Below are 14,830 nucleotides of genomic sequence, written 5' to 3' on the forward strand. Positions count from 1 at the left end.
TAACATCTCATCATATTATTTTTTGCGTATGTATTTGCTGGATTTTCCAATGTAATACAATGACGTTTTCGTTTTTCACACTTATAAAGATCTCTTAAACATGATATCTATTATTATTATCGCTTTTAAATGAACCATCCTTGGCCTGCATGACTTGATTACTAACACAGAGATCCTGATCCATCGATAACGGGGCGCTCGTGTCAGTGCGTCGCGTGGTACTTGTTCACCTTTTACTACTGAAGGAAATTCCCATTAACTCCCTGCTCCGCGCGCGTTTCCCTTTGGCCTCTCCCAGTGACCTGTGTTGAACTCGCCTCGGCTCTGAACCGTCTCACTGCCTTTTCTAATTCTCCACTGCGACTCTCTAGGACCCTGCGGAAACCTGCCTCTGAGCGCACGAAGAGACGGGGGAGAGAGCGAGAGGAGCGCGAGCGAGTGTGAGCAGAGGAGCACGAGCACGCTCTCAGATCCGCGAGTGGCTTCATGGAGTTATGTACCACTGATCCGCCGCCATGGATTGCACTGCGCGATCACTTCTTTTTCCCATTTTAAGTCTTTTACTGCGCTACGTCCCTCTCGCGTTCTCCATCATCTACCCCCCCAATGAAGGTAAGACAACTGGTTTTGTTTTACGCGCGAGGGTTTTGTGCGTCTGTGTTTGGGAGACACTGGGACACCGGGGACCGACTGACCCGCTACTGTCCCAAATATGAGTGAGACCAAGAGCGACGTGGAGCGTGAAGGTGACTCTGGGAAGACATCGGGGCAAATTGTGGACGAGTAAACTTCAAACAGACAAAGGAGGGCGCGTGGTCTGGGATGAGCGGGGGATAAATTGGGGTGAACACGCGCAATGATGGCGTGACAGTTGGACAGAAAGACAGAGACAGTGGAGTTGTGTTCCAAGGAGAGCGATGGGAACTGTACTTTTGGGATCTCAATCATATTTATCCAGTATAATTCAGCATTCAGGAATATAGGTTACAGACGGCTGGGATGCAGACAGTCAGACACTCATGCACATTTAAAGACTGTAAACAGAGAGTGGGCAGAGACGCAAATGCGTAAAAAGGAGAGATTTGGGTTAAGCGGTGTTTTTGGGGTTGCTTATTTATTGTATGAGTTTATGTGTCAGTCAGATCATTCATCTAAGTCAAGTTCTTCACTGGAGAGTTTAGTACAAAAGAATAAACGCATTTAACAAGTCCCATGTTTTTAGTTTAGTGTCGCTCTACGGACGGCAGCTCAAGGAAAATCTGAGAGATCACACAGTCATATTTGTAAACTAAATCCAGTTTGTGGTCTTTCAGTCGTGTTTTGTCATTTTATTTTTATTTATTTATTTATTTAATTGTTGAAGTGTGGCATCATTTATTACAGCGCGTAATAAAGACTTTGAAGTAACTACTATTTGATGTAGTTGCGTGCTGATTAAACGCCATACACACAACATGTGGCGTTAAGCTCTTAAAAAAAAGAAAAAAGGAAAAAAAAACAAAACAAAAAAAAACTCTGAGTTATTATTTAGTTGCGTCTATGGTATATTTTATGTTCTGTAGCCCGTAACGCCTGCACAAAACGTGTGTTTGGAACCGATGTGAGTTGGATAGCTGAAAAAAGTTTCATAGCCTAAATAAAGCAAACTGCGGAGTGGGTGCAGGGACAAATAAAAGAAAAATACACATCACGGAAAAGTTTAGAAAGTTTAGAAAACATAGGCTATAGGCCGAGGCCACGGTGAGAGGTCAGTGCTGACAGAGGAGCAAGCTCTGCCCGACTTGACAAGTGCGTAATTTTGTCTTTTTACAGTTCTTTGACACTCCCATGACCTAACATATAGCCTACCTTATTACCTTATACTTTCCCGCAGTTCTTTTGACATTTTTTACGATCTTTGATTTCTGTAACAGTCCACAGCCGCAGTCTCTCTCTATTAAACGGCGTCTTTCACTTGACCGTGACCCAGGCTTTGTGTTCGACGATCTAGATTAAATTCAAATGCTAAGGCTTGTAGCAGTCAAGGCATTTGGGTTTGTATCCTGTGAATGTTTTAGATGGAACAAATAACAGGCTGCATAATAATAATCAGCGTGTGCATTATTGAAGGGGACAGCAGAAGTTGTTGAAAAGTGTGAAACAGAAAGTAGCTACTGTGGGTGCGTGACAAGACACAGGACAGAGACAGGGGCTTTGAGGCTACTTGTATTCGCGAAGAGTGAAGTGAGAGAGGGAGAAATAGAGGAGATTGGGAAAGTTGTAGACACACGAACAGCAGTCATGGGTCAGACAGCGCTGAGGGAAAAACCATCGTTTTTGTTCCATGTTACTTTCAAACAAACGCGTAATTAAATGGACTTTTTCATGGATTCATGTGGCAGATAGTGCCAGTAGCGAGCCGCTGTGTTCTACTCCATCATCTCCAAGCTCATTTGGACTCATAAAAGTAAAACAGTCGTGCAGTTGTTTCATAGCGCACTGTGAAACACGTAGCAAGTTCTTCTGCGCTCAGAGCGTAAATATTTGTCACGAGTTTAGACCATTTGGACACACGTATTATTGCACATATTTACGGAGAAAAACATGTGTAAAATGTTAAAAGCTACTTCGGGAACTGTGCCAATTTGCTGACTTTGTGACGCTATAGGCTACCTTCTGGAAAACAGGGAAAAATCTCTGTTCTTTGTGGCGTTTTTATTTCGACATTTCTATTTACCAGTTATGTATTTCAGTTTAGATTGAGACACATTCAGGCTCTGTCAGTACGTTCAGTTGACATTAGATTTAGGCTGTATTATTCTTATTCTTGTATCTGTCAGTCACTAACGGGTTAATTTAAAACAACTCTTAAAAAATAAATAAAACTCGCTAATTGTTGGTGTTTAACGATAACAAGTCGTTCGGGCTCATTTACTACTTTGAACAAAGTGGTGGGGAACTTAAACCATTTCCTTTCTTAACAAGAGCCCACATTTATTTATTTCGCTTTTATGTTTGTGTGACAATTCGAAAACAAAAAAAAAGTAGTTGTGGTGTGGCTTTCTTTGATGGCCCCGTGTAAAACAACAGCAACCAAAAAAAAAAAAAAAAATCTTCATTTAGAACATTTACTTCTTGAAATATTTCCTCTTTAAAATCTTAAGTTTTAGTTTGTGCTTTGGCTCTGGTGGGAGCTCCGTGGGGCGTCGAGAGGCCTTGAGTATTTTTAGCCGCGGATGGTGAGGCTTGGCCCGCAGAGTCAAGCGCGCACGCCCCGCTGTTACGCACGACGTCAGAAAACTACAGCAACTTTTAGAAGACCCAAAACTCCTGCTAAAAATAAATACATATCTCTAAGAATAAAATCACTCTAGTCCTATTCACCCAGGTAAATGTATAGGCTTGCTATAGAGTGGGCGTGTGCTTATGGGAGGTGCTTTTATTAATTTATTTTTTTAATTTTTTTTTCTGGTCAGGTGTGGCGCTCAAATCAGTGTAAGGTGCACCCTGAACGCACACAGAGTCTTTTTGTAGTAATTTTGAGCATCAGTGGACCATTGTTTACTTAAAATAATACTCAGCATTTACAGTCATTTTGTGTCTGGTTGCAAAGTGTGGTTTTACAAAAATATTGCCTGTACCTTTAAGAGGGAGTGCGTTTCTCTGCATCAAAGGTACATGGAGCTTTAGAGTTGATGAAAAAGTAAGTGCATGCGGGTTTGGAGACATTACCTTATACGCTGAGAGCAGGAGAGACCAGGATGTAGTCTGTCTGATGGTGAAGGAGCAGGATAATAGTATAAAGACAGGTGAAGGAAGTAGAATGATGGAAAGATCGGAAAAGAGGGAAGAATGGAGGGAAATAGGAAGTAGAGCAGCGGAGAAGGCAGCAGCAGTAACATCAGACAGAGCCTCTGTGTGGACTTGAATAATTCATAATGGGAGGTGAACACTTCACCCTTACACAGACACAAGTCGCCTGGCTCCGGGTGCACTGCGGCCTGCCAAACTCCCTCCTCTCCAGCTACGACGCCACATCACATATCAAGACAACATGTGCTTCCATTATCATGTGCTGTGCTCACTTCACCATGTGCTAAACTGGACTGGCATCTCTGACTCATAGCTTCACTGTACGCTTATGCACTTTTAAAGCTGAGGTAGGCCAGCTAGTCTTAGATTTAAACAAACTTTATTCATCCACGAGGGAAATTATTTGGACATAGCTCACAAAGAGCAAAAATATAAATGGTAAAAATAGATTCAAAATAAGTCGGAGAAATAACACGACTGTGGTGTCAAATAAGGCATAATTATATAAATGTATGTACAAGTAAAAATAGTAATATATACATAGAAATATAGTAATACAAATATATCTCTAAGCTGTATACTACAGAGAGAGAGAAGCAGTGCAAAGATGAAGTCGTGATTGACATGACAGCAGTGATTGACAACATAAGGGTGAGTTGTTGTGCAGTTGGATGCAGTGTGGTATGAATGTTGTGAAGCCCAACTGAGTTAAACAGATTGAATTAATTGAGTAGATAAATTGTTGTGGGGAATCTGCAGTGTCAAAGAAGTGTGCATCAGTGTACCAAAATTAGAGCATAAACCTCTCACAAGGCAAGGTCCTTCAACCCAAGATAGCACCCAAATTTGGACTTGGGAGAAGGCTTTTGACTGTTGCTCATGGATTTTGAAAAATATTTGTAAATAAAAATAACTTCTTCTGACTATGTGGTGAAGTAAAAAGTTGAACCAAATGTTTTTCAATTGGGCCAGTGCAAATCTGTGCTAAATATTGATTCCAGTTTCTTGGTTGTTGATGTTTAGCTGACAGACCGTGGCGCTCAGGCTTCTATTAATACTGAGTCCTGGTTTAGAGGCCCTCCCTGATGGGACAGACAGGGGCGGCAGGCTCTGCTCACACTCACTCGCTCCAACACTGTGTGGGGAGAGTAGCGAGAGCACTCAGCTGCTTTTGGACAAGTTTGATAAGTTCGGTTGAAAAGAGAAAAAAATGTTTTCGGCTAAAATGCATTTAATAATGTTAAATTCAAAGTAAGTCATCTTTGACTTGCCTCAAAGTAGAGGTCTGCTGTCTGTGACATATATTTGTTTGTAAAACAGTTCTTATATTTCATAGTCATATATTTACATTTTATGAGGCGTTATGACCTGAGTGTCCAGTAGTGGCAGTATGCATGAAAGTACATAATGCCAGCTTCAATGTAAAGCTTTCTGGATATTTACGTTAGTTTGCAGCTCAAACGTTGGGAGTTTGATCTTCGCTGCCTCCAGTGCATATGCTGTTATTGTATCCTTGAGCAAGACAGGTTTCCAGTGTCTACAGATGAGTGAATGTGTGTGAATTGGTGAATGATTCTTTAATGTAACATTTTTAGTGTAGTAGGAGGAAGTAGAGCCCCTTTAGCAAGACAGCCTCATAATAGTAAAAAGAAAAAAAAAAAATTGTATGAAGTCAATAGTGGGAAGAGTATCTGATGTGTCACAGTTTTGTCACCAGTCACAGTGTTTATATAAGTGTGGGTGCACACTTCTGCACACAGTCCGGAGCAGCTGGAGGGACACTTTTCCACACATGTATGATATGAGAGCGCCTCATTTTCTGCTCTCAAATTCCCGCTCGGCTCAATTTGAGCCGAGGCTCTGCTCAGTGAGAAATGTAAATTGGAGGCAGTGGTCCTGTGTGGAGCTGCTATTATCTGACATGAACAGATAGCTTCATTAGCTGCTAATAGGGACGTGTCTGCGGCCACTCCATCCGATGAGTGGGCTGCAGATCAGGTGGAGAGTTTGGACATTTTGACGTCATAATAAGGCTTCCATTGTGTGAATACAGGCCACTCCATCAACATGGCAGATATTATCAGGCCTGCTGTGAGAAAATTATCATTTCCATCTCAATTTTGATTCTAATGTGCAGCAAGAAGTGGTTTATGAAATTGAAAGGTGCAGTTGGCTCTTCCCCCATGAATTAGTCTTAGATGAATTTACCTAAATTTCTGCGGAGCTTCTTAAAATGCTTTAACAGATCTAAGATGGCGGTTTAAATGAAAGCAATTTAGGATCTTTTCAAAGATAAGATTATGCTTCACATTTCAATATTTGCCTCAACTTTTAAAATACAGATTTAGAGGTTTTCACACAATTTGACATCATTTTTTGCTGATGTAAAATCTTTGTGTTGAACTTGTGAAAATATGGTATAATTATGGTATTTTCCTCAAAGTTATTGACAAACAAAAATAATCTTGGACATTTTAACTTATTTATTCCTGAGCGCTTGATATATTTGTTCCATTTGTAATTGATAGTTGATGGTTAGAAATACCTTCCTCATGCTCTTACATCAGTTACAGTCACTTCTTGTGGTTTTCAGAAGGCATGTCAGTGTCTGTGTGTGTGTGTGTGTTGTTTGTGTGTCCAAACAGACTTGTCGTGGTGCTAAACTGCAGCCTCCTGAAGTGGAGCGTCCACATAACATACGTTCCCTGCTCCATATGTCACTGTCTCACACACGGGGATTTCATGACAATCATTCACACTCTGCCATCTGCATACACCAAGAATAGACTCTGTTGTGTATCATTTCTGTATGTTACACAAAGTTTGTATGTATAGTTGTGTTTGCTGGGTTTTACTAAAGACACAAGCAAGTATAAGCAGAAGTGGAAGTAGCAACAGCCCTTTCACTTTTTAACATGGACTAGTGTATGGGGAAAATCATATCACCAAAACTGTCTGATTTTGAAGCTGTGGAGATTTTGTTTGTTATTTTTATATTTTGATGATTTAATACTAATACTAAGATAATATTGTACACATGGTAGAGAAAGTATGATCTTAAAACTATTCAGTATCTCTTGATCTGATCATGAAGTACTACAATACTATACTATACTACTATAACAACACAGTGTAGTATATGAAAAACGGTAGATTTAACGCCAGGTTAAGTCCCAAATCTCCTGCCAAGCCTTCTCCTTTCTACCTACCCTTATCCTAATAAAATAAACATATCGATAATAAAAATGACCAATTCATGAAATAAACAACTAAAGGCTGCATATAGGCTTATGATACAAAAAATAAAATAAAATAAAATAATGATAAAAAATAAATAAATAAATCATCATCATACAAACTGTGACCCTGTTGTTATGAAGCAACAACGGTGGATGAAGTATTCAATTTAGCTGCTTAAGTAAAAGTACAAATACAAAAGTAAAAAGTCTGAAGTCAACATATCACATGAAAAAAATAAATTTAAATACAAGTTTTAAAATACCCGTATAAAACCGTACTTTTAGAACAATTAAAGGATGAAATATAGTGATTTTGAAAAAGAACTTGGCAGATTTTAAATGATTCAATTGATTTCTTTATTTTTCTAGCTGCTTTTATGTATTTAGTTTGCTCAAAGTTGGGACAGAAACTCAAATTAAACATGCAAAAAAAAGTCAGGTCTCCCACAGTGAAGAAAAGCACTTTTTACTTTTCAGTAAAGATCTCAAATGTAGTAGAGTAAGAAGTACAGATACCTGCTCTCAAATGGAATGAAGTAAAGTACAGATATGTAAAATTTGTACTTAAATATTGCGCTTTTACTTTTGTACATCGTTACCTTCCACCACTATGAAGCAAATGTGCCATCAGACTTGAAAGAGCTCTAATTCCACTACCCAAGATGCTTTGCTTTTTGATTTTGATTGTTGTCCAAAATCTACATTATAGACTTTGCACTTTTAACAGCATCAGTTTTATTGCATGACGATAACAATTGCAACGCCCCCCTGTGGCTCCGAAGATCTTTGAGCTGCTCCGAAACCACATGACATGCTTTTACTGTTTGGATGGGATCAAAATCTTATGTGCGGAGAGTGAGTGTGCGTCTTTGTGTGTGTGTGTATATGTGTGTCTATGTGTGTGCGTGTGGCAGCTGGGAAAACAGAGAGGATCAGAGGCGCAGGTTTGGGGTCCCTCCGCTGGGATTTGATAAGACCTAATAGAAGCTAACAAGGGCTAACAAGGCCTGTGCGCTCATAACTTTGTGTGTTTCTCTCCACAGTCAACCTGCTAGACTCTAAAGCCAGCCAGGGCGAGCTAGGATGGATCTCCTACCCGGCACATGGGGTGAGTATTATTTATTTTTTATTATATATTTTAAAATAATTGTGTCATGTTTTTCTTTAATATGCATGATTTCACTTTGCTGTTTCAACAACCCAAAACGGATTTCTCATTTTCTCAAGTTTTGGTGCTGGTTTTTTTATGTTAGGATCATCTTTTGTAAAATCCAAAATATATAATAATCGTACTAAGTGCACATACATTAAAAAATTATAATAAATTGAAAAAAAAAATCAAAAATCAAAGTTTTGCAAGTATAAGTCTGCCTCATTAGAAGTCATTGAAAAAAAACGAAACCATGTCAAAATAGGCGTAACTTTTGGCGGACATCATGTTTTGGTCGCCACCGGTGATGGTCTGAGTGCTTCTTTTTAATCAACTTATTTCACTTTTAGAAATTGACATCATAGACTAATTTGTTTGTTTGTTACTGAATAATTTGTTGACAATTAAGTATTTTAGTATCTTAGTATTTTATCCCATAACCATCTTCAGACATGTTTAAATTGCGTATTACGTCTGTACATGATGTAGATGATTGGTATAAAAGCAGGATTTCTAGGACTCCCACTGTTTTCACTGTGTTCTGTTGATTCAATGAAGCAAGTGCAGATTAACCCACTTTTCTTTAGGCGTTTTTGTCCGTACTCCGTCTCACAGGTTAGAGGTTAAGCATTCGGAGCTTGCCATATGGTCCCAATGCTTAAAGGGGAAGTGTCTGTATGTGTGAGCTAGCTGTTTGTGGATATGTTTTAAGAACGATTATGGCTTTAGCGGATTTTAGGATGTAACGGCAGCATCTACAAAAATGGCCCAAAAGCTTACCCTGATTTTGCCTACATAATATCATTGTACACATAGGAATTTGGCTGTGACAGTGAAGTAGAGCTATTGTTGAGATTTTACTTGTTAATCCACGTATTGTGTTACTGTGGCAACCCAGTCAGTACTGCGTGATTAATTAAGTTTAATGCACATGGATCATTAAAAGAGTATTTTGGGCTTAATGGAGGTTTACACTGTGGATTTGAGTAATTCTCAGTCACCCCAAATCATTTAAGTTGTATAATGATCTCTTAACCACCTCTGGCTCTTTGAACGCTTGCCAATATTTCGTTCACTTTTTTCATAATTAAGAGTTTTATCATGCATCACACAATAAAAGTCAAATCTTTATGTTTTTTTTTTTATACTTGCTATATTTTAAAGTGCTCCCAAAACATGTTTAGTCCCAGGAATTGAACCTGCAACTCCCAAGCCGAAAGGTCTCTGCACTGACAAAACCTGTTTTAAATAAGTGTTTAGAACCGCAATCAATGACTCAATAATACAATCTTTGCCCATTGCAATCATCAGTAACAAACTACGCCATATGACCAACTAAAGAATTCTATTGCTATCATTGCCATTTAGTTGAATGAAAGATTTCTCTTAAGTATCTTTTAATGGCGCGCTGTTTAATGGGAAAGAAATGTGGCCATATAATATATAAAACAATCCAAGTATTTCCAGCTTCTCTGCCACTTGGAGAAATAGAAAAAAAACTCTTCTGCTGCCTCATCCATCAACCTCTCCGCTACCCAGGTCCCTCTAGTGAGCTTTAGCTTAGTGTTTATTTGTCTTACTAGTTAGACTACTGTGCCCCAGGGCTAGCCCGCTGACACACACACGCACACACGCGCACATGCACACACACACATGCACACACAGATAGCTCACTTCCTGCTTTTTCCCCTTTATTAAGTGTTAGAATGATTCCCTGGCAATGGCTTTAGGTAATCCAGTCATTTGTTCCATTGAGCTGACAAACCTTGTTCCTCTCAACATCGGCGCAGTCATAACAGAGGAACCAAATGTTATGGTCAAGTACAATTGTAGGTTAGAGGACGTGAAGATTTATGTTGTGTTGGAATTTGTTATTTTTTCCCATCTTAGCGAGCAGAAAAATATGCATACTAATATAAGAGTCTATAGTGCGCCGGGCGATGGAATGTGCGTTGGAGGATACGCGGATTTGCTTTGTTTCATGTAATCGGCTTTGAACAAGAAGAAAAGGCAAAGATCAGGCTGGGGTCTACACAGTTCATAAAGTCATGGAGACATAGCATATAAAATAAATGGGCCAGATGACATAAGATCAAAACAAAATGTATCAAAGTGTGTGTGTGTGTGTCTGTGTATGACTAAGCATAAGAATTTACCCTCAAAGTGCCCCGAGCCATGCAGTCACAGTTCTTGATAAATCTGATAAGAGTTGAGTGAGGAAGTGTGAGAAATTAGATAGAGGATATGCTTTGTGAATCCAGAAAACACTGTGAGAGGAAAGATTAGACATAAATTATAAGAGACACAATTGTTAATGCTTTATTTTCAGCGTAGGGACATTTGCCCTCTGCATTTGACCCATACTTCATCCTTGTTTTACCTATTGTGTATGGTTTGGGTTGATGGGGAAATGCCCAGAGGAAACCCACCCAGACACAGGAAGAATATACAAACTCCACGCAGAAAAGCCCCAAGATTCTTGTTGTCAATAAATCAATAAACAGTACTCACAAAAACTGCTACTCTCAATGCAAAAATCTAAAAATAACACTGAACAGAAATAAGATCTTACACTGAAATCATCTACCTTCAGCTTAAGGGTTAATATGTATAAGACATGAGGAAATTGAATAAGGACGACTTAAGACAAGTCTCAAACTGCCTGTAACGTTCTTGTTATCAATAAATCAATAAACCAGTATTTTTGAAAACATCCAGAACTTTATGCAAAATAAAAACTAATACAAAACATATACTGCTACTCTCTCTCTGTATATAAAGAGTAACATAGTAAGTAAAAGTCTTTCTTTAAAGGTGCAATGTGGAATTTCTCTGGTGAAGGGTTCACTACCTACTTGTCTCCATGGAGCTGTCATTACTCTGCCCGGAATGTTCCATGGTATGACATTAAACCTTTCCATCTAGTAAGGCGCACCGGATTATAAACCGCAATATCAATAATGTTGAATTCTCTCGTCTATTTTCATACATAAGGCGCAACGGATTATAAGGCGCATTAAGCGAAACAAACAGATGACACTTGAGACTGATACTTTAGCCCAGGCATTCACGATCCAATGGCAGTTTGTGGCGTAATTCCCCCGGCGTTGCCTCCCTGTCTTAGTGAGTGTGTATTATGAATGTGAATGTGGGTGGATAATTTAAGGTTTTGGGTTTTTTTTTCATTTCCTACGAGGACAACTCAAATACACACTGAGTAATAATGTGTTTAATTCAACTTTGCATGCATTTGCTTATGTTTTACAGAAACAAAACTTAAAACTACATGGCTAATTTGCATAAACTATAAGCGCTGAAAAAAACAGCTCTCTCCTTGTATCTCTGATGCGGTCAGCTTCTGTCAGATTTCTATCAAACTTATTCTGCAAGGCTCCTGACTATGTTGGCCGTAATACTCCGACAATCATCAAGCGGTGCGGCTTTGTAGCTTATCAAAGTCATACTAAAACATTTTGACAGGTTTCTGAGCGCCGTGTACCACATAAAAGCTGTTCAAGGTCATTAAGCACAACCAGAATTAATACATAAGCACTGTCGATTTTTGAGAAAATTACAGGAATTTAAGTGCGCCTTATAGTCTGAAAAATAGGGTATTTATTTATTATGCTCAAAAATACAATAATTCCTTCTGAGAATGGGGGGACTGAATTGTAATGTAGCGTAGTGCTTTAATCTATACTATGGAACATTCTAGACAAAACAATAAACAAGCAGGTGGCGGACCCTCCACTAGAAATGCTACTCAGTGCATGTTTAAGTAACATAAATTTGATCTGAAATCCTAACATTATAAAGTTATCATCAGCCTTGTGTGTAAGAGTTAACATATCCAGTATAAGACATGAGGTAATCAAATAAGAACGACTAAAGACAAACGCAGAGGACAAGATCAAACCTGGCACAGATAAGGAGGGGAGTGACGGATGGAGGAAAGATGAGAGAGGGCTCATGATCAAGTCCTCAAGGTGAATCATGTGTAATTACTCACGTCATCCTGCTCCGATAAGCAGCCTGCCCTCAGAGACTCCGCTCACAAATGATTTCTCCTAATGTGGCAGTGGCAGAGCGCCCAAATACACAACTACTCATACTGATGGACAGAGCCAAGGCCAAAGGTCTATGGGGAGGCAACAGGCTCTGGACATCGAGAACTAAGAGCTAAGAAGTCCCATGATAACAGGGCTACATGATGGTCAGTAATGTAATGTACAATAATGGAGGGAAGAGTCAGGGTGGAGGATCTTATACTAAAAATAATTTGGGTTGAAAGAAGTAAAAAGTATCAATGCTTCAGGAAAATGTAAAAAAAAACTATAGACTATATTTTCTTATAGATGCATTGTGTAACTTTGCTGGTGGAGGGTTCATTGAATGCTGGAGATGTTATTGCTTTGGCATTAAACTTTTCTATCTTGACGGAGACCAAACCAGACCACGTTGGAGGTCAGATCTGTGGAGAGGTGACCCTGCTCACAGTCAGAATTAGGAGTGTGCAAAAATATCGAAATATCAATATAGTGTGTTGTTTAATCTGATGATACAGTATCGATATCAGGAGCTGCTGTATTGATCTATCAAGAGTATTTTTTGGTATATTTTACTAAATTATTTCATTTTGTTGCTTGGAAGAAAGGAAAAAAACTTGTTTATGCAACACATTTGACATATTCACAGTTTTGAGAATTAAAATGTTTGTGTTTCATATGAACTTTACACAAGAAGTGGTTTAACAAAGACTTTTAGTATCGCAGCCATGGTTTAGCCATTATTTTTTATGGAACCGTATCAAATCGATTTGCAATATATCGTATTGAACCGAAAGTGCACTGTATCGAGATATGTATCATGTCGTGGCCTATGTATCGAGGTATGTGTCGTATTGGCAACTTCTTAATGATACCCATGAAGAAGAATGCTTCTATATTGAATTCAAATATGGGGATCTTGTTGGTCAAATGAGAAATTATTTTTAACAAATAAAAGAGTTAAATAAAGTAAAACAGCAAATTTCTCTAAGATGATAATACAGTTAACATATAACATATATAAAGTTTTAATTTTAATAATAATAACATAAAATAAAACAGTAATTAAAACAGTAACAGCCAGTCTTGCTAACCTAACCACCCTCGGTCAGCCACACTGATGTAGAGGCTTCAGTCGTGGCCGATGGAGACACAATATGCTTGAGTCTGAACAAATGAAGAGCTCAGACCTCCCCATGACGACGGGTCCACTGCACCGCACAGGCCCAGTGTGTGATCCAGATACAGTGTTATCTGTGCTGGAGGCAGGCTGACCGAGCGTCCAGGGGGCTTATGGACCAATACACAGACAAACTAACAGAGTCTTCAAGATTATACGCTCCGCTTAGACTGTATTCTTCACCCCAGACATGCAAAGTGAAAGCAGTTTTGTGGATGGAAAACAATACTTTGGAATCTGGCTCTACAATGACCTTGTGTTTAATAAGACAATGTAGTGGACCACAACACCTATGGGAGTTTGAATTCAATGTAAATCGTCCTCAGCTATTCTCTGTATCAGCAAAGCGTCTGGCTTCTAGTACGCAGTGAAAAGTTGTTTCACCAAAGTTTACTCTGGATGCCCTTCCTAAAATTATTTTCATTTTTCTGGGCACATCAACTTTTTACTGCTTGAAAGGCCTTGCTGTGTTTTTTTTTTTTTTTTTTCATTTTGAGAAAGTTTCAGTTTTTTTTCAAGTACCATTTCAGATACAGCTACCATTAAAAGTTTTAATCAGATTTTTTCCTATAATTTGTTTTTTCAACACACACTTGCGCAACTCACACTGGCGTTTTTCCTACATCCTTGGCCTGTACAAAATTGACATATTACTTAATACCATTGGAGTGACATGATATTTTTCAAGAAATTAACTGCTATTGACGTCAAACACTGAGGTTGTATTCTTTTACTAGTTGACACTTTCTGGAGTTTACTTTGGTACCAACATTTGTGGTTTTGGACTCAGGAATCAGCCATTACAACCTTTCACTACAAGGTCATCGGGCATGCACAGTTTTGGAGACGGCTTAGCCCACTTACATATTCCAAAGAAAGCACTATAGGAGAGGCCTGGCCATATACAATAAACTGTGATGTATAACTTTTAACTGTATACATAGCTGGACTTGAGTCACCAGTGGATTCAGATGTATTTTTTTTCGGCATTTTTCCTCATCGACCTTAGCGGCTGTTTCCACTTCTCCGGTCACCCAGGGGCCCCCCTCGACTGCGCCCTCCCTTTGTGCAGATTCAGCCTGACCAGAGTGAACCGCAGCCCCACACCAGAGAGGAGAGCGAGAAAGGAGAAAAGCCCATCCATAAACGCGGATTAGCAGGTCCAGGCAAGGAACAGGGGAGGAAGTGAGGGATGTATGGAGAGTTATATATAGGAGTGCATCGGAGGAAGAAGTACCTGACCTTGTACTCCAGTAAAAGTAGTATATGTCCAAGTAAATAACAATGCGGTGGAAGGAAACATAATAGGATTTGAGGTTGCAAGTCCTTGGGTACTATTAGGGGTGTGCAAAAATATCAAAATATCGATTGTTTAATATGATGATACAGTATCGATATTGGGGACTGCTGTATCGATATATGA

At 39.1% G+C, this 14,830-nt stretch overlaps 1 protein-coding gene across 2 annotated transcripts in view; it reads left to right on the forward strand.

Annotated features, from left to right (window-relative positions):
• Positions 1–515: 515 nt before the first annotated feature.
• The window catches only part of epha3 (eph receptor A3), a 129,607-nt gene continuing 115,292 nt past the window's right edge, over positions 516–14,830 (forward strand). For both annotated transcript variants that reach the window (XM_020920413.2, XM_055150323.1), the window contains exons 1-2: positions 516–612; positions 8,075–8,139. In XM_020920413.2, coding sequence (XP_020776072.1) covers positions 516–612; positions 8,075–8,139 — 162 coding nt within the window. The remainder of the gene's footprint in view (positions 613–8,074; positions 8,140–14,830) is intronic.

The sequence above is a fragment of the Boleophthalmus pectinirostris genome, unplaced genomic scaffold, assembly GCF_026225935.1.
Source record: "Boleophthalmus pectinirostris isolate CB_2022bp ecotype Guang Dong unplaced genomic scaffold, ASM2622593v1 HiC_scaffold_1, whole genome shotgun sequence".
Taxonomy (NCBI): Eukaryota; Metazoa; Chordata; class Actinopteri; order Gobiiformes; family Gobiidae; genus Boleophthalmus; species Boleophthalmus pectinirostris.